Source organism: Lucilia cuprina, chromosome 2 (assembly GCF_022045245.1).
Source record: "Lucilia cuprina isolate Lc7/37 chromosome 2, ASM2204524v1, whole genome shotgun sequence".
Taxonomy (NCBI): Eukaryota; Metazoa; Arthropoda; class Insecta; order Diptera; family Calliphoridae; genus Lucilia; species Lucilia cuprina.
The window spans coordinates 23,530,001-23,552,473 of NC_060950.1; the positions used below are offsets into that span (position 1 = coordinate 23,530,001).

The 22,473-nt window shown below is 30.4% G+C and overlaps 1 protein-coding gene across 1 annotated transcript in view; it reads right to left on the reverse strand.

Annotated features, from left to right (window-relative positions):
• Positions 1-22,162, reverse strand: part of LOC111690808 (limbic system-associated membrane protein) — a 388,549-nt gene extending 366,387 nt beyond the window's left edge. Inside the window, exon 1 of the mRNA XM_046953363.1 lies at positions 21,174-22,162. Coding sequence (XP_046809319.1) covers positions 21,174-21,216 — 43 coding nt within the window. The 5' untranslated portion in view covers positions 21,217-22,162. The remainder of the gene's footprint in view (positions 1-21,173) is intronic.
• Between the last annotated feature and the right edge of the window lie 311 nt (positions 22,163-22,473).

The following is a 22,473-nucleotide window of genomic DNA, read 5'->3' on the forward strand; positions in this document are numbered from 1 at the left end:
AAATTAAATATGTTAAAGTTATGAGTATATGATAAAAATAAATAAATAAATTACGTAATATGTTTGCAGTTAAATATCAATACAGGTTATAAATTTTAATATAATATTAAAATAACTTTTTTCTGTTCAATTTTTGTGTTAAATAATAAATATAAATTGCAAAATTTTAAATTATTTAATAACAAGCAATTATGCATGTTCAAACAAATGACTACATGTTCTAAGAAATTAAATATTTTTAAATAAGTGACAAAAAAATGCAAAGAGTTTGTCATATATTGTTCAAATAATTAATGTAAAAAAGAAACTAAAGCCAAAACTGTAACATTTTATTCAATTATATTCCTGGAACAGATTTCAGACATTAACTACTAGAAAAACGAAATCATTTTATTTTTTGAATTTCTTTATATCTAGTCTATAGTCTAGTCTATAGTCTAGTCTATAGTCTAGTCTATAGTCTAGTCTATAGTCTAGTCTATAGTCTAGTCTATAGTCTAGTCTATAGTCTAGTCTATAGTCTAGTCTATAGTCTAGTCTATAGTCTAGTCTATAGTCTAGTCTATTGTCTAGTCTATAGTCAGTTTTTCCTCAGTTTTTCCTTTGAATCATCATTTTAAATGTATATATTATTTCTTAAATTTTAGCAAGCCTTAACTGTACGTTTTTGCCAATAATATAATTGTATTACATTACAAAACATAAAATTTTGATTACACTACATGTGTACACATTAACGTATGAGTGATATTTTATTAATTTTTAATTGTAATTAATCATAACACCTGATGCCTTATGTTTATCTTTAAAAAAAATAAACGAAGTACAGTAGTTTGGAGACGTTTTATTTTATAATTAGTTTATGACAACAATTTGAGTAAAATTTAAAGTTTCATAATATAAAAACAAGATTTTTTTGAACAATTGGTCTCATCCCTACTGATGTTTTTGAAACCCTGTGGTTTAACATGCCCCATACACGAACTTGAAGAGGTCATATATAGATATCCATGATATTGTTGCTTTTGTAAACTTTAACGTGTGTTTCCTGGCTTTTAAAGTTATCCAAACAAAAATTAATAAATTAAAAATTTGAACTAATCCTACTCTAACAACAGAAAATTTGTGTCATAAGGATAAAACAATACAATACTAATCACAAGTATCAGTTACAGAAAATCAAGAAGGAAATGAAACCATATAATTTCCTTAAAACTAATACGACTAAAATAAGATAATTCAACTAGACTTCAAATAACAACACATTAAAATTATAGCCACCATACACCCTTAATGTCCTGCAAAGGTATGGTGTTTGGTTGTATGTTCAAATGTCTACACATTTCAATTTCTCAAAATAACATTTCAATTCAACATTCACATTCACAATGCGCAAAGTGTACTCGTTAGTGTTTTTATTATTTATTTACAAGTTCATGTAACAATTGACACCTATTTATTCGATATATATTGCTATAGTTGTTTCATTGTTTGAAATAATAGACACATTTTATCCCATTCAAACATAGAAAATACGAACTACACTTGTCAAAACTACATGCATGTGTAGTATCATACATATGTAGTTATTTTAAATTATATTAAATTACATGAATAACAATAAGTACATAAGTATATTTGGTTTTGTTTTTTCTTGTGGCAATTTCTGTTTTTTTGTTTATTCCCTTTCGGTTTTGTTTATCTTTTGAAAATTCCAATTTGCAACTGTCTCTATTGCTATTTATAGTTTAGTTATAATGACAATGGGTTGACATACAATTCATGTACAATCAAAAGAAAAAAAAAAATAACATTAAATGCACGCAAAATAAAAATTTTACACCTAAAATATATAAGAGTTAATATGTATCAGATACACTGAAGAAATACCATATTGTGAAGTGGAAATTCGCATCAATTAGACAATTTTTTCAGCAAAGCCGTTCAATAACTCTCCGTGTAACATTAGTAAATTAACAATTACCCAGACAGTTGAAATTGATTTGTTTACTCCTTGGCTATTATTGACTACGAATACTTTCTCACACTACATATCTATCTACCAAACAAAAGTTTTTTTTTGAAAATTAAAAGTACTAAATAACCGCTGCAAAAATTACTTCCTTGTAAATATTTTTGCAGCACATGATACCTAGGAAAAACTTACATTTAAAAGTAATGAGTTAAAAAGTTACTAAAACCTATTTTCATTATTTAGCATTTTAACTAATTATTTTATCATTATGATGACATTGGAGACAAGTACTTCCACGCTCGCTTACATATAGGGAATTAAAGAAGTGCTTGCAAATTATTGAGTAAGTTGTTTTAATTAAAAAAGACCCAGAGGAAATATTAACTAAGGACTTCAGTTTATTAGTCTAATGTCGTACTTAATGGACATATGCACCAGAGATACAAGCCGATGTAAAATGATGGGCGGCGGTGGTGCAATCATTTTAGGTCGGCGGCGGCAGCTTATTATAGAAAATATCGGCGGTGGCTAAATTGTCGGCTCAATTTTAACTTTTCTTTAGAAATTGATCTTATAAGCGTTTATTATATTAAAAAATCTCTGTATAATAGTCTGTATATAGAAACCTGTCTCTATATAAGTTTTTACTGCAGAAAAATGAACATTTATAGTAGTTTTCACAATTTTAATATTAGCACAATATTGTGTGGCAACACTTTTTAATTTGCAATAATAATTTAAAATAGTGGCAACTCCGTTCAAATTGGTAAATTTATTTTCCGAAATACATTTGTGATTCCAATCTTTATCAGCCAAAAGAAGACGGCGCGGCTTGAAAAATATTACCGGCGGCCAGCCGCCACCGATTTGAGCATTTTCGGCTTGTATCTCCGATCTGCACTGAGTTTAAAATAAAGTACTTACTAGAGTAATTCTGGGTAATGCAGATGGTATTTTGGTTGAGTAAATACTTGTCATTAAAAGATTTTTGCACGGTAGTTGCATTAAATGCATGTATCATATTTACTCCCATAATTTTAGGTACATGTAGAGAAAAAATATGGTTGTGGTAGCCATGTTCTAAGAGCAACATATTATGGTTAGATTATGATTGTAGTCTAAATATATTATGGTTTTTATAACAATTTTAATATGTATATAATATGATATTATGATTGAATACAGATTATATAACATATAACAACATAACATATAATGATTATTTGTAAGTATAAATAATTGTAAATAACATAATATGTTTATATTGTTACCATTATTTAGTTGTTGAAAAAATAATTATGTTTCAGTGAATCATACTCAAGTTTATAATTGTCATTAATATAAAATAATTATTACCTACTAACTAAAATAGAATTTAAATCGCATTAAAAAAATAACAATTATATGTTTTTTATAACAATATAGTATTGTTATAGTAACCATATAGAACCATGTTTTGATACTACTCTGATGTAATGGAAAAACAGATTAAGTGGTTCTCATCTGAACATTGGTGTTAAATAAAGTATATTTTTCCATATATTGGGATTTGTTTTGAACTAGTTCTAGTCATTAGAGGAGTATTCTTAAAATACGTGTGCAGAGTAGTCTCACCTCCTCATTTTATAAAACGAAAGCTTCGTTCACGTAAAAAATTTGTATGAAGAATACTAGAAAATTTTTGAAAATTTTAATTTTTTCCATACAATTTTTTTTGAACGTTTGTCGTTTCGTTTTATAAAATGAGGCCCTCAATCTATGAACTAGTCTGTTGAGTAGTATTCTTTTGACTGTACTATTCTACGGAAATAGACTAGACTATGGACGATTCTATGGGTTAGTCTAGTGGTTTACCTATAGGCTGGCTATATATAGTTGTGTATTGAATTGTTATTTATAGACTAATTTATTGACTAGTTTATGTAGTTCGATTATAATTAGGCTTTAAACTAATTTACGGACTAGAAATATTCTATGGATTGTTTAACCACTAGTATATGGACTATTCCATGGCTTAGTCTCTAGACTATTGTCCGCAATTGACAACAACTTGAATGAATTTCATGCAAGTTTCTTTAAGTGTATGTTTAGAATTACATAAATGAAAATTATTAAACATATAGTAAAATATTCATTAATGTGTATAAATAATTAATCAAATAAAAAGTAAATTCTTGACACAAAACCACAGATATTTGTTACAGAACAATGGATTATCATCTATTTAATAATTCATAAAATGCAAAATACGCAATAAAAATATTTTAACTAATAATATTTGTTCGACAAATATAAATATTAAAAATATTTCATTTTTTAACTTAAAAAAAACACAAATTAAATAAAATATGATAAAAACGCCTCCATTAACTTTTTAACACATAAACTTTAAAGAGTTCAAAATTTTCCAAAAAAAAATCCCTTTTAAGTCTTTCAATTTAATAAATAATACGTTAGTACACCCATTAAAAACTTAAATAACATCAATCATTTTTTTCTTAATATTTAAAACAAAACAAATTTAATTTAAAAAATTTCTTTCTTCAACTAATTAAATAAGACAGAAATGAAAAAAATCTTATTTAAAAAGTTTTCACAAACATTATTACTAAGTAGAATACTTGCTCTTTAACAAGAGCGAAGAAACAAAAAAAAAAAAACAAACAACAGTAAAAAATAATTAAAAACTTTTTTTCTGAACTTTAACCCTTTAATGTATGTTTCATAAAAGACGACATATTTAGAAATTAAAAAAAGAAAAATAAAATAAAACGACAATCAAATGCGGAAAAGAAGAAAATATAAAAGTAGAAAGAAAGCAACTGCAGCCAGACAGAACTAAAATGTTTCATTTTATATTTATTTGTTTAGAAACGTTAAAGAGTGAAAAAATATAAAAAAAACAAGTGAGAAATTATAGTCGGGCGAGGGCGGCTATATAATACTCTACACCTTTTACAAAAATAAAATGTGATTTCATTGAATTATCTTCTGCGACCTGTAGTTTGATTACAAGATTTACATGGACGGACAGACGGACGGACATAGCTAAATTGACTCAGAAATTATTCTAAGATTTAACATAGCTGACCACCAAAAATTTGTCAAATAATAACGCATTTAATTTGGGTTTTCCTTAATTCCGTAATATTTTTAGCTATTCTTGGCCAAAAAAGGAAATTTCTACAAAGCGGCTCTAATGGGGGTAGGGGTAAATATCGGCCTATCCTCTTTAATCTTTTCTGGGGGATTGGCGAAATAATAGATCATTTTTAATAGCTTTCGCCTTCTATAGGAAGATACTAAAAGACGTGTCATTACGCTATTCTATAGTGAATAGACTTTTCTATATACTACTTCATAACCTAGTCGAATCGATAAACTAGTACTTAACGATGGATTAGTACTAGTCCTATGACCAGTGAATAGACTAGCCCATGATCTTGGCTACACACGCAGAAAAAAAAAAATATAGTTGTGGTAACCATAATCTAAGAGCAACATATTATGGTTAGAATTATGGTTAAATTTAAAACATATTATGATCATTATTAGTATAATAACTTATCATATTATTATTAAATATAGTCCGAATATTTCATCATAATATAGTGATAATGTGATGTTGTAGCATTATATTGTAGTTTCAAGCCACCACATTATGGTTTCATGTAATCATATAATGTGTTAATGTAACCATATTATTGTTTCAAGTAACCATATTATGGTTACAAGTAGTCACATGTCTTCATGTAACCATATTATATTTTTAGATAGCATTTATTTTTCACAATTATTTTAACACTGCATTTGATTAACAATTTATTTAAGAGTAATAAATGGAATATTACATACGTGATGGACTAAAAGACAACTCTATAAATTAGTCCATGTGTTAGTCCAGAAAATAGTCAGTACATTGGATCGTAGACTGTTGACTTATCGATAGACTAGTACTAATCCAAAGACTAGTCAATAGACCAGCCAATGATCTTGATCACAGAGTACCAGATACGTCAAAGACTAAAAGACAACTCTATAAATTAGTCCATGGGTTAGTGCACAGGCTAGTCAGTGCACTGGATCGTAGACAGATTGAAGTCAGTAGACTAGATTATAATCCAGTCAATATATTTGTATCTTTTATACACATAAATGCTTAAAACTTGCTCTTCCCCCATCGTATATTACTAAACTATTCTTTTGGTAAAAAAAGTAGCAAAAAGCATAATAAATTAAATGCACCATTCTCCTACCATTTCACCATGGAAGATAAACAAATAATAAAGAATAAAATACACATCAAGCTCATGTATACCATGATACTCGTCAAAATATTATATCTACAGGGTTATACAAATATGACAGTCAATGCTTGAAAGTAACTTTATATCAATCTTAAACATAATACCAGAAATTACCAACAAGATTATAATGTAAAAGGAGGATTGCATAAATAATCATATATTCGATAAATAGTAAGAATGATCCTATCTTGTGAATTTCACTATTTAGATCTTGGTTTGTTGTTTGAAAGAACCCCATACCATGAAATACTCCAACGGTGCTAACGGACTTGTTGTTGGCTTCTTTACCAGATTCTCTGACGGAAATTGAATCTTTTTATTTTAAAAACAGCTCTTTTCATTAAACCCTTTATTTGTATACATATGTTGCATATCACATTACAATATACTTGTACTACTTACATATGTTTGTATATGCAACATATTATATTAACATACTTTAATTTAACATAAGTAACCCTAATGATGAGAGGGGACAGGCTCCCACTTATTGTCTAGTTTATATTAAAAATGAACATTATAACAATGAGCAAAATAAATAAAAAAGAGATCTAAACAATTTAAAATAAAACATAACTCTGGTCATCATAATGATGCCAATGATGATAATAATTATAATGTATACAGTAGACTGTAATAATTATACCGATGATGACGTTGATGATAAGTGGAGACTATAGTGAAAGAAAAAAAACCTAATAATAGTAGACAGCATGAAAAAAATAATAAATAGCTGGTCAAAAAACCACAAAACAATTGTTGTCAACCAGACAACAACATGACCACAGACTAAACCAGCCAACATATTAAACTTTAACTCGTACCCTGAACAAAGCATTTTTCCTATTTAGTTTTATTATTGTTTGCTATAGCTTTCCTTTGCCCCTGGTGTTAATGTCGTTGATGTCCTGGAGTAGTTATATATTTTTATTCCTTTTTTTGTTTTATTTGGTTTCTCATTCTTTTTCTATTTTTCATTAAAATATAAACTAAATAACACAAAAATTAAATAAAACTAGTATAAATGTATAGGCGTGCATGACCGACCATGTGTTACCCTACAGCAATGAGTAGGTTATAAATGTAAATTATAACATACATATAGAGCCCATTTTCAATAGGCTTTGTTCTTGGGTGTAAAGAAGCGTATGTGCTCATCACAACCCTGCAGTACGACGAACTAGTTCGACAACCGCGATATCAACAGCCACTAAGCACCACCACTTTAGGCAAAATATCGACCTCTTTATTTACCACAGGTAACTAGTTAGTTGAATATGCGGTATTGAACTATTGAAAGGTGCAAATTGGCAATTTTCTTACTGAAAGGAAACTTTACATTAACACACAAACAGACGGAAAGAAATAGCTAAATCGACTCAGAAAATGATTCTGAGCCGATTGGTATCCTTTAAGGGAAACTTTACATTAACACACAGACAGACGGAAGGAAATAGCTGAATCGACTCAGAAAATGATTATAATTCGACTCAGAAAATGATTCCTTTAAGATGGGTGTAGTGCTAATATTCTTGGTGTTACACACATCATCAACCTTCCCACTATATTGGTGTAGGGTATAGTTATACTGTTTTTAGTTTAATATTTAGGTTTCATTATAATTTAAAGTGTAATATTGTGTAATTTAAAATATTTGGAAATTGATGTTTATTTCAATGAAGTGTTCAACGTTCAACGACATTTACGAAAATGAGAAAATAAAAGTGCGAATAAAAAAGTATTAGAACTACCATGTGTCTCTATAGATATACCCAGGGTACACTAAACAGGTATATGCATCACTACAACAATACAAAAACAACATGTATTTTGTTTTTGTAATTGTATGAGCTCAATGTCAAAATAAATTAAAATATTTTTTGATGTTTGTCTTTTAAAAAAAATTCTTAATTTTATTTCAAAAAACATGCAGTGATTTTAAAGGGATATGCATGTTTATATACTTATATTAAGGTGGATGCTATTGGTAAATGTTAGAGAGGAATTGGCAGAGGACCTGACAAAAGCAAGATTTTGGAATAACCTGATTTGTGCCACGAAATTTGTATCTTTAGCTACAAAAGTTTGGCAAACGAAAGTGGGCGAAAACGGGCGCAATACTAAAGATATCTGAATTGATATCTGAATTGGCCTGATTTGTGCCAATAAAGTTGTGTTGTGGCTACCAAAGTGTGGCTAAAGACAACAGCCTTCTCAACGTAATACGCAATACGGGGGAAAGTTGATATCTGGAATGACCTGATTTGTGCCATTAAAGTTCTATTCTAAACGGATGAAGTTTGGCTAAAGACAGCGGACTTCAGAAAGGGCGCAATGCGGAAGATGGTTGAAATGTATTTTTTGTGCAAACAATATTATGTTTTTACAAACTAAACATTTTAAATTTTTTTATTATTAAAATTTTATTTTGTTCCAAATAAACAAAAACATATTTTGACAGAGAAGGTATGCAAATAAGAAAACAAAAAAATTATCAGCTGTTCGATTGCATATACCTCTTTAGTGTACACTGGATATACCGACACAATTTTTCATAAATATTTCTCAAATAAGGAAAACCAGCCTTTCGTAATGAACGAAATTCACTATTGGAAATAGAAAACATATTCAAGTGTATTATGCTCTTAAAATCATTACATCTAACAGTCTTTTTAATTGATTTAAATGTATATAATTTAGTTTTATTTCAATCATTTTATTTACAACATATTTTTAATTGTTCGATTCATGTTCATATTTGATGTTAAAATCTACGCAAATAAATGAATGAATAAAACTATATATAAAACAAGTAAGAGTTTTATATTCGGCTGTGCCGAATCTTATATACCCTTCACCATGATGTTTTAAAAAAACAGTCAGTACGAATTTTATAACAAACAAGTAGGAAAGTATAGTCGGGCATATAATACCCTACACCATGAGTATATTTTTAAAATTTTTATTTTTTTAAAGAAACTTTTACGTTAAATATTACCACAAATTCAAAATATTTAAGCAATTTATTGATAAAAAACTAAAATTTCTAAATGAGGCTTTATATAGGTCAAATATGGGGCGATCCTCGGTAAATTTGGGAAAGGATATATTTTTAAATAACAGTTAGTTTTGTCAAATCTCATTACGATACAAATGGTTACAAGTCGATTTTAGACGTTTAAGACATTTTTGAAGGAGGTTTTGTATGGGGGCTAGGGTCAAATAAGGGCCGTTCCTTACGAAAATCTGCAGTGTCATTTATACTTATAAAGAACTTATTTGTGCAAATTTTCAGAGAGATAATAGAATATTTGACGTAATTATGGCATAAAAAGTACAAATCGGGAGGTACGGTTGTATGGGGGCTAGGTGAAATAATGGACCGATTTCAACCATTTTCAATAGGCTTCGTCTCTGTGCCAAAAAACATGCTTGGTCCAAATTTCATCAAATTATCTTGAAAATTGCGGCCTGTACCTTGCGAACAAAGTTTACATGGCCAGCCAGCCGGACAGACGGACGGACGGACATGTCTTAATCGACTCAAAAAATGATTCTGAATCGATCGGTATACTTTATACTTTTGTAGAACGAAAAAGTACTTAAAAGTCCCCTTTTATGTGTTCTCACCTAATCAGGACTCTACAAACTTAATTTCATGTTTCTAGGTTCAATATTATAGAAAATTCTAAAAGTACCTTTTGTAAACCGAAAAAGTACCAAAAAGTCCGTTTTTCTGTGTTCTTACCTAGTTAAGGCCCTACATGCTAAATTTCATGTTTCAAGGTTTAATATTTTAGAAAATTCAAAAAGTACCTTTTGTAGAACGAAAAAGTACCAAAAGGTACCCTTTTATGTGTTCTGATCTAATCCGGGCTATACATACTTAATTTCATGTTTCTAGGTTCTATGTTATAGAAAATTTAAAAAGTACCAAAAAATCCCCTTTAATGTGTTCTCGTCTAATCCGGACTCTACATACTTAATTTCATGTTTCTAGGTTCTATATTATAGAAAGTTCAAAAAGTACCTTTTGTAGAACTAAAAAGTATCAAAAAGTCCCTTTTTATAGGTTCTGACCTAGTCAAGGCCCATGCTAAATTTCATGTTTCTAGGTTTAATATTATAGAAAATTCAAAAAGTACCTTTTGTAGAACTAAAAAGTACCAAAAGTACCAGGCTCTACATACTTAATTTCATGTTTCTAGGTTCTATATTACAGAAAATTCAAAAAATAGCTTATGTAGAACGAACAAGTAGGAAAGTATAGTCGGGCATGGCCGACTATACTTTCCTTTTCCCGAATATTGGGAAAAGGATATATTTCTAAATAACAGTTAGTTTTGTTGAGTTTCATTGCGATACAAATGGTTACAAGTCAATTTTAGACGTTTAAGTCATTTTTTGACCCTAGCCCCCATACAAACATGGGGGCTAGGGTCAAATATAGGACGATCCTTACGAAAATTATACTTATATAAAATTTATACTTATATAAAACTTATTTGTGCCAATTTTTAGAGAGATAGCAGAATATTTGACGTAATTATAGCATAAAAAGTTCAAATCGGGAGGTACGGTTGTATGGGGGCTAGGTGAAATAATGGACCGATTTCAACCATTTTCAATAAGCTTCGTCCTTGTGCCAAAAAACAGGCTTGGTCCAAATTTCATCAAAATATCTTGAAAATTGCGGCCTGTACCTTGCGCACAAGGTTTACATGGACAGCCAGCAGGACGGACGGACGGACATGTCTTAATCGACTCAAAATATGATTCTGAATCGATCGGTATACTTTAAGGTGGGTATTGGACCAATATTTTTGTATGTTACAAACATCAGCACAAACGTATAATACCCACCCCACTATAGTGTTGTAGGGTATAAAAATTACCAAAAAAAAGGAAAAGCACCAAAAAGTTACCTTTTATGGGTTCTCATCTTATTCCAAATCAATATACTAAATTTCATATTATAGAATATTCCAAAAGTTTCTTTTGAAATTCTCACCTAATTCAGAATCTACATACTTAATTTCATATTTCTAGGTTTATTATTAGAAAGAATTCCAAAAGTACCTTTTAAAAACAAAAAAGTGCCAAAAAAGTTTCCTTTTATGGCTTCTAACTTAAGCCAGGCTCCACATACTTATTTTCATGTTTCTAGCCAATAACAACCCGCTAGTGCTGCTCTCGGTCTGCTACTTTTGCTCTGCTGTTCACGCTCTGCCTTGTTTTTATAAACAAGAGTACACTAAAAAAATTTACCGTATGATTGTGTATTTTGTTATTGTTTTTTGCAATTTCTGTTTGAGCATGAATAAAAAAACTCAATTTTTGATGAAATTTTCAGAGTTTGTCTCGGATTTTTGCTCATATCTCCGTTATTTATGGACGGATTTTGCTGATTTAAAATAGCGATCTTCCCGAAAGCATGTCTAACAGAATTATTGAAGATTCGGATCTCGCCGATATCTGGGGTCCTCAAAAAACTGATCTCAACAAACATACAGACAGACATACAGACATGGCTTATTCGACTCAACTATCTATAAGGATTCTGAATATATATACTTTATAGGGTCGAAAAATTATATTATAGAAATTACAAACTTATATATATCCTTTTCCCGAAGGTGAAGGGTATAAAAACAAGTAAGAAATTATAGTCCGTCGAGGCCGACCTATAATATCTTACACCTTTTACAAAAATAAAATGTGATTTAGTTGTCATAATAAAGCATTTAAATTGAATTGTACCCTGTCTCAGATATACAAACATACTTAAGCCATTTCTTGTTGAATAATAATTTTTATGGTAACTTTTCATAAAGGCTAGGATCATATGAGTACCAATTATTATAGAATTCGTAAGGTTCATCAAATCTAGTATAGAACTTGATTTTGTAGCTTTTTGTCGAGATATGAGTATATTAAACATAACTATGATCTTAAAAGCCATATTCGGCGGGATCAGTTGTATGGGGGCTTGGCGAAATAATGGACCGATGTAAACCATAACATACATTGATAACGCATTAAAAAATTTATTATCGATTGGTGTATATATTTTTTCCCTTTGTGTAGATATCGACAATCAAACAAATAATTTAATTGATTAAACCATAAAGATTTTGTCGTCAAAGGGTTAAGATGAATATTTCTTGGTGTTACACACGGAATGACAAACATATAATCTCTTTCACCACTGATGGCGATGGAGGGTATAAAAAGTACATACAGGACTTAATTTAATTTTGACAAGTTTTTTGGGAAAATATGCATTATTTATTATTTTTTCTTTTTTATCGTTTTTATTAACAATTTGTCATATTCATTGAATGAGAGTACAATATAATACACAAATTGAAAATATATATACTTGCCCTTAAAATCACATCATTTTAAATAATTTTTCTAACTTTTAACAAATTTTAAATAATTTTGAAAATTATCATATTTCAAACAGCAGCATGATCAAATTATGTTATTGTTATACATTTTTTTCATATAGTCTGTTTTTTAACATACATCGGGATCATTTCGAATGCTATTAACTACTTTTAGGTTATCAAAAGTAGTCAAAAAAGACTCAATTTACAAATTTATCATCCATTAATTTTTCTGGGTTATTCGGTATTAATCTCCTTCCCATAACAGAAGAGCTAAATCAGCATAGAATATAATTTTTTTTGAATTATTGTTCCTTTAAAGCCTATTTTTAAGGGGCAGATCTAATGTACATCGTACATAAATACATTTAAACATGTATATGTAAGTTTACATGTGTGTATATGTGTAAAATTCTATTTATCAAATAAACATTTATTGTGGTTGTAGTCGAGTTTTTAATTTTTCAATATTTATCGATGAAATTTTTTGTACAAATATTAAATTGTTTGCTAAATACTAACAACAAATGCAACCAACAACCACAATAATTTAAACTATAAAATAATGAACATTTTACATACAAGAACAAAAAATTTTTAACACAAACAATATGAAACTATTGCACTTGTACAATTGTATATTGAAACATTTTTAAATTGTAAAAAAAAATAAATGGAAAATTGAATTTATTTTAAAAATTCAGTCAAAAATTTTTAAAATATTTAGATATTTTTGCAATAAAGATTTTAATAGACAGAACTGGAAAAGATCTAGAACAGAACTAGAACAGAATTAGAAAAGAACTAGAACAGAACTAGAACAGAACTAGAACAGAACTAGAACAGAACTAGAACAGAACTGAAACAGACCTAGAACAGAACTAGAACAGAACTAGAACAGAACTAGAACAGAACTAGAACAGAACTAGAACAGAACTAGAACAAAACTAGAACAGAACTAGAACAGAACTAGAACAGAACCAGAACAGAACTAGAACAGAACTAGAACAGAACTAGAACAGAACTAGAACAGAACTAGAAAGAACTAGAACAGAACTAGAACAGAACTAGAACAGAACTAGAACAGAACTAGAACAGAACTAGAACAGAACTAGAACAGAACTAGAACAGAACTAGAACAGAACTAGAACAGAACTAGAACAGAACTAGAACAGAACTAGAACAGAACTTGAACAGAACTAGAACAGAACTAGAACAGAACTAGATCAAAACAAGAACAGAACTAAAACTAGATCAGAACTATAAAAAACCAGAACAGAACTAGAACAGAACTACAACTTAACCTGAACTGAACTAGAAATAACGTTCATAATTGATTTTGTTAACTCCTTGTATAGACTTATAACTTGTTACAAAATGTTAATTAATTGCTACAATATCATTAACATCCTCCCCCCTTTATGACATTTTAAAATCATAATCTCATTTAATTTAAATTAGTTAAATAATTCCTATTATTAACGACATTTAACGGTACAATTTTATATGCGACTTAAACTACTAAGCCCACTGCTGCCGTGCAAATCTTAAACATTAAATGGTTTTTAAGCATTTGCATTTCAACATTTAAGTGCGACGATTAATTACGAAATAACAAAATTAAAGCCATTAATTAAATGCGAAATATTTCATTAACAACGAGTTTTTCAAAGCCTGTTGTGCATAATTGAGATACTTAGACAGACAGCTAAGCAAGAACAATTTACATTTAATGAATTTTTCTAAATGAACGTTTTCATCAAGCAACAAGTATTTTATTACAAACTAAATTACAAATCTGTAATTTTCAACAAGTATGAAAGCAAATTTTATACATAAAGTTGTTGTTATTTTATGCATCTATTTTTTTTTATTTTTTGTGTTTATTCTTTGCAAAGCAAATTTAATCAATAGTTCGATTTTCTTTTTCTACTCCTCTCGATATTTTGCTGGCAAAGTGTTTTATTAGAAAACAAAACAAGCTAACAAAACAAATATTGGTTTGTATAGAAATATGGGAAAATTTGAACCATGTTTACACCAATAGACAGACAGCAGCTACTCAACAGCAATAACCATGAGACACTTTGAAGAGGAGCAATGCAAATTTAAACAAATTTAACTAGACCAAGATATGCAGTTGGGTTTAATTGATCTGCTGCGACCTTAATGATGACCTACAGCTTAGGGGAACAATTTCTTTGTTATAAGTATTTCAGAAAACAACATATGAAAACATGAAGGTAAAGATAGACTATGTTATACCCTATATCGATATGAACTAACCATTGGTTGAATTTTTGGGTGCAATGCACATATGTATATGGATTTCTGTTCATGTGAAAGTTGAATTTTATCTTTTTATAGACCTTCATTTCAAGTTTGATTAATAGGATTCTACGTCGTGTTCAATATACTATTTATATTCCCAACCCATGTAAGTTTCCTTCCCGGAGTATCTTAAGCGCCCCAGCAGTTCGACAAAGAGTCAATGTGTACGAAAAATACAGTAATTTCCACTAATAGTTAACCACCTGGATGATCGTAATTCCTATGTTTCGGGTCAATCGTCACGAATGTACCCTTTGTAATCGAGAAGAAAGACAGTCGTCACTTTAGTGTCCCTTTTGCAAGCGGGAGCGGAAGCAGTCGTCTCTTTACTGTGCTCAAGTAACCTAGATATTACTTATACTCTTAAAAGTTGTTTTTTTTTTGTTGTACTTCCGAAAGTATTTATTTTACCCATCTTTTGGAGAAATGATTATTTCTTTCTACTAATATGCCACCATCTGGTTGACTCATATTTATATCTTTCGGGTAAATCGTCACATTATTGTCCCATAGTATTCTAGAGAGTAGACACTTAAAATTTTTAAATTTTAGTTTCATTAATATGTTACCACCTGTCTGACTCCAATTCGTATGATTTTGGACTTTCGTCACAAATAAACTCTTTGTAAACGAGAGTCGTCACTTTAGTGTCCCCTTTGTAAGCGAGAGCGGTGGCAATCGTCTCTTTACTGTCTCTTTGTAGGGTGTAGAGTGACGATTGACTTCCTCGTAAGACAAGCCCATGCTAAAATGGTTGGTCACCTGGGTAGTCGGGTGGCTAGGGGCCACCACAAGTGGTATGTTAAGTGGTCAGTTCATAGCTCCCATGAAAATTATTTATTTGCATATTACAAAACATCAAACTTGGATCCCAAATGCCATTCCACAATCGAACTGTACGGAAGTCCACATTATTAAAGTACACCTGATAATACCATTGCGGATTCTATTGCAAAACAAGGCTCCTCAAGAGCAAGAGAGCATACAAAAAACAACGCACGATTTGTGAAAAACTCCAGCAATTCAGGTAATCGATTGAGCAACCTGTAGATTTTCTTTATTCTATCCACAAAGATCTCAAGCCTTAATAAACACTCCGAGAGCACAATGATAACTAGACATTTGCACTTTATACTAGAAGACAGAACATACCAAGTAATTACTTCTTGCAACGCACGATATACATGAGACTCAATGTTCAGTATGTTCAACTCAGCGTTGCCGTTGCCCGACTATAGTCGCCATATGACCTTTTACCCCCTTACCTCCTTTTACTAAAATTACCAATTTTTCAAATAAAATTTTTCTAAGTGCACATACCTACAACTATGTTTAGTTAATTTTAATTAGAAAAATAAATTCGTGTATTACCATTTTGTTGTGAAAATATGGCAATTTTAATTTTAACTAAATGATTCATTTGTATATCCACCATGAATTTCGGTATTTCATCTTACCCATGGAGATCACGGCAAGATAGTTATAGCTCAATAGTAGCCACAAATCGGAGAGAGAGTGAGAGAGAAAGATAAAAGCTGTTTTTTACCTATGAGGGGGCAGTACCTCCCATGCGAATTAATTACAAAAATTATTTTATATGGAAAACTAATAGAACTAAATTTTGCACGTATAACTTTAATATTTATCTGAACATTTCGTAAAAAAGGTCTTGGAGCCTCCATATAAATAAACAAGAAGGAAAGTATAGTTGGGCATGGCCGACCATATGATACCCTACACCATGAGTATATTTTTAAAATTTTTACTTTTATAAAATTTTTATTTTTTGTAAAGAAACTTTTATGTTGAATATTACCATAATTCCAAAATATTTAAGCCATTTATTGATAAAAAAAAACTAAAATTTCTAAATGAGGCTTTATATAGTTCAAATATGGGCCGATCCTCGGTAAATTTGGGAAAAGGATATATTTCTAAATAACAGTTAGTTTTGTTGAGTTTCATTGCGATACAAATGGTTACAAGTCAATTTTAGACGTTTAAGTCATTTTTTGAAGGGGGGTTTGTATGGGGGCTAGGGTCAAATATAGGCCGATCCTTACGAAAATCTTCAGTATCATTTATACTTATATAAAACTTATTTGTGCCAATTTTTAGAGAGATAGTAGAATATTTGACGCAATTATGGCATAAAAAGTACAAATCGGGAGGTACGGTTGTATGGGGGCTAGGTGAAATAATGGATTCAATAAACGATTTCAACCATTTTCAATAGGCTTCGTCCTTGTGCCAAAAAACATGCTTGGTCCAAATTTCATCAAATTATCTTGAAAATTGCGGCCTGTACCTTGCGCACAAGGTTTACATGGACAGCCAGCCAGCCAGCCGGACAGACGGACGGACATGTCTTAACCGACTCAAAAAATGATTCTGAATCGATCGGTATACTTTAAGGTGGGTATTGGACCAATATTTTTGTATGTTACAAACATCAGCACAAACGTATAATACCCTCCCCACTATAGTGGTGTAGGGTATAAATAGAAAGATTTGTATATCTGAGAAACTATAGAGCTAGAATTTTAAAATTCTACATATTCATATGAACATTTTGAGACAACGGGCGGACTTTCAATGGGGTTTTAGCACCTCCCATAAGTATTAAATACTAAATTATGTTTCTTTGGGAAACCAAATGAACTAGATTCTTCTAATTTTTTAAGATCATCAGAATGTATTGGACAAAAAAGGGCGGAGCTTTATCTGGAGGGGCGTGGATCTCCCATATGAATTAAATAGAAAAATTCGTATATCTGAGAAACTGTTAGAGCTAGAATCTTCAAATTGTACATTAAGAAATTTGACATTCATCTGAACATTTAATAATAGGCGGACTTTCAATGGGGTGTTTGAATTAAATACAAAATTTGGTTTATTATTTTTATTAAATAGAGAAATTTTTATATCTTAAAACTAAAAGAACTAGAAACTTCAAATTTTACATGAAGATCTTTGACATTCGTGTGAACATTTAGAGAATAACGGGCGAACTTTCAATTGGTTTCATCATACCTTCCATACCTTCCAATTAAATTCAAAATTTCGTGCATCTGGTAAACATTCAAATCTTAATGAACTTTCGGGAAAATTGACAAACTTGCTATTATTTGCGTAGCATCTCTCATATGTAACAAATATCAAAATATCAGTTGTTACTCGTTTTCTACTAAAAAAGAACCGAATTTCGAAAAAGTATCAAACACCTTTAGCTATCTGTTTCAATAAACATCAAATTTCCAAAAATACTAAGCAGGAATTTATGGAAATTCGCTATGAACAAAATATTACGATTCTAGGTTAAGCCGTTTAGGCTGTGCAATTATCAGTCACTCATAAATAATAATAAATTTCAATTAATTCACCGAAATAATTTTTTCTGTTTTTCAAAATTCGTTATGTTTTGAATTTTATTTTAATATATTAAACTCTAAAAAACCGTTTGTGTAGATTTTATTGATTATTATTGTGTCCCCCCGGGGGCATGTTACCTTGGTGATGCCTCCACCTTGGTGTTACTGCAATCCCGGGGAATAAAGAGGTGGTCAATACTTCTAGTCTGGCCGAGACTAAAAAGGTCAGAGCAGATCACCGCATAATCGGGTATTACGGGTGGCAGGACTATGTGCTGGCTGGTCAGTTGGCTGAGGTTCCTTCGGGATCCACGTAGTGACTGTGGGGGAAGAGTATGTGTGCGGTTAAAAAACTGATGTAAGGTAAAGTCAATATTTCGGGATAAGTTCGGTGCTATTGCCGAAACAACAGATACCCCACAGAGGAGAGACTGTGGGACTAAGCGTTGGAAATGAGTTGGTATTAATTGTATATGGCACGGCATGAACGAGAGGTACGGCGGGCCTCACCCTACCTGTCTGCCTATAAAGAATGTGTCGTATGTTTATCTCTCATGAATGTGTCGTATGAATGAGATATGTGCTGGGTAGTATGATGATAGATGAATCAGGTTTATATCAGAATTACCACAGTGTGTCCCTGTGAGTAAGAACAAATTCCTCGACTTATTTGATGGATTCGTACTTCGTCCACCGGTTACGTCTCTTGGTGCTGTTACCGAATCAACAGAGTCCATCCAATGGTCAAAGTTTGGATAGATCGAGTACTTCAGCAAAGCGCTTGTACATGGACCGGTCAAATCCATGTACAAAAATTATCACCTGAGTTCTTTATTGAAGGATTCAGGGGCGATGGTAGACCGTTTTCAAGTGTACCCAGTGAATGAAAAACCACCGTGGGGTAGGGCATCAGGTACTCACGTAAAACACTCGACATTCATTTGATTATTATTGTGTATTAATTTCAACAAATTATTTAAATAAATCTATGTTAAAATGTAAAAAATGTGAAAATTTTATAAAAAATTAGAAAATTTCAATTATTTTTACTGTTATACAAAAATTTCAGATATGCGATTGAAAGCGTCTCTCAAGGACCTCTCTTATGATATCTTTCCTTATGAAATATGAAAAAAATCATAAAACCCGGACATTTTTAAACAAGTAGGAAAGTATAGTCGGGCATGGCCGACCACATAATACCCTACACCATGAGTATATTTTTAAAATTTTATTTTTTATAAAAAAACTTTTATGTTGAATATTACCATAATTCAAAAATATTTAAGCAATTTATTGATAAAAAAAACTAAAATTTCTAAATGAGGCTTTATATAGGTCAAATATGGGCCGGTCCTCGGTAAATTTGGGAAAAGGATATATTTTAAAATAACAGTTTGTTTTGTTGAGTTTCATTGCGATATAAATGGTTACAAGCCATTTTTAGACGTTTAAAACATTTTTTGAAGGGGGGTCTGTATGGGGGCTAGGGTCAAATAAGGGCCGAAAATCTGCAGTGTCATTTATACTTATATAAAACTTATTTGTGCCAATTTTTAGAGAGATAGTAGAATATTTGACGCAATTATGGCATAAAAAGTACAAATCGGGAGGTACGGTTGTATGGGGGCTAGGTGAAATAATGGACCGGTTTCAACCATTTTCAATAGGCTTCGTCCTTGTGCCCATGCTTGGTCCAAATTTCATCAAATTATCTTGAAAATTGCGGCCTGTACCTTGCGCACAAGGTTTACATGGACAGCCAGCCGCACAGACGGACGGACGGACATGTCTTAATCGACTCAAAAAATGATTCTGAATCGATCGGTATACTTTAAGGTGGGTATTGGACCAATATTTGTGTATGTTATATCAGCACAAATGTATAATACCCTCCACACTATAGTGGTGTAGGGTATAAAAAGGAAAGGACATTTTTATCCCTTGATCCAGCTCGCCAAATATTGACCCCAGCACAAAAATTTTAAGAAATACTATCTTGTAATCAATTAAACTTTAATTTTAGTCGGGATCATCGACACCCTTTTTTCTCCATACAAACGGGACCACCCTAATGTACATATCTAGTGTTAGCCCAATATAAAGCCTGCTTTAGAAATAGTTTTTCATCTTACTGGCTTTCATACTTGTTAAAATTTAATTTGTTGTTTTGATTCTTAAGCTATTTATGGGATTATAATGCAAAATCAATAGATTTTACTGCGTTGCTACTTTTTGCCGTCTAAATTCTCTTTTGTGCGATTTCTTTTTTCAGAAAAATACATTTTTGTACGATTATCCAAAATTTTTCCATTTAATCGATGGTATAACAATATAACTTTATTTTGCTCGATATTTTTAATAATAATATTACGAATGTAATAATTTCCACATACTTACATATAGTATCCTATAAATGGAACATAATTATTTTACAAATACTCATATTTATGCAAATTCAATACCACTTTATAGGCGTAAAATATTAATTTATTTTAATATACAAAATTGAAAAATGTAAAGGGTGATGTAATTTCGGCATGTTCCATATTTAAAAAAAATTATGCGCGGAATCATAAAATTGCCAAACAAGTAAAAAGTTCACTGAACTAAAAACAATGTGGGCTTTAGAAACGATTAAAACTAAATTTAATTCAGTATTAAATTTTTTTAGACCAAACCATACACATTACTTATTATACTTATAGTAGGGAATTTTCAAACAATTTTGTATTGAAAATAGATGAATTGGAAACAAAAAACAACAACATAAATATCATAAATAAATTGCACTTACCTGTTATGACAGCCAAATTTAGTAATAATCCAATTAGTTTCATAATAAGTGATGTGCTTAAAATGATGGACAATAATAAATGTTGAGAGTGTCAGCAACGAAAAGGAAAGCGAGACAGACAGACAGACAGACAGACAGACAGACAGACCTCCACAAACAGGAAAAAGTGCTAAAGTTCAAATGGTTATTTTGTGGAATTTAGGTTGAATTTAAATTTAAAATTTTTTATGCTTTAATATATATAAAATTTTATATTTTTTATTTATTTGGAAAATAATTTAACACTTGATATAAAAATTTAAATTTTCTTTTATAAATTTCGTGCCAAGGCAATTGAATTCACACACACGTTTACACTTTTTTATAGAAAACACTGACTTTGAGGGGTTTATTTCATTTTTTTCTACACAAATTAAAATTTCTTTCGTTAATTTGCTTTTATTCTATCATTTACAATTGACTTAATTGACCCGTATTGCGGTATGTAACTTTCAATGCAAATACATATTTCGATTTATTTATTTGTGTTAAATTTATTACTACACTGTTTTTTAATAATTTACAATTATTTATAATGTTTTAGAATAATTTTAAAACGCAACCAAGTTTAACGTTCAAGTTTTCAAATATCACTGAGAACTTTATGAAAATTTTCCCATTTACACTTGGCCACCACGAAATTTTTATGAACTGATTTAGTTTTGCTTTTTTTTGTCTTCTCTATTTTAATAATAGAAATAAAAAACCAAGAAGACTGCCAAGACTAAGAAAGAGTTGAATTTCCGTTTTATGAGTTGCGATATTTTTTAAAATTTTTCGTTTTTTAATTAAGTTGTTTTTGTTTTGAGATTATTGCTTTCTTGCTTAAAGTCGTTGAAACGATGACGTAAATTTGTTGATGACATCAAAGGAATTTTTTTCTTGATTTGATTTTTTTCTCGCCCCTTTATCTTATAAGAATTGGCCAATATTTACTAATCTGCACAAATATTAGCGCACTACTGAGTAAATAATATGTTGCAAAGATGCGCTTTACCCTTGTTTCTTGAAATGAGTGAATGAGTGATAAAACTCTCACTCTCTCTCTCTCTTTATAAAAGTAAAACAAATAAAACCGGCATTTTTTGCTAATTGTTACCGAGAGTAATAATTATGCTCTCGAGTCTCGTTTTTCAAAGTTGTGATACATTACGGCAACATTTGTTTATATAAAATGTTTATGGACAACAAGTGGTTGTTGCCAAGACATGGTAATATTGTTGCAAATGGTTATTGTTTAAAATTTGTGTTATATTTAAGG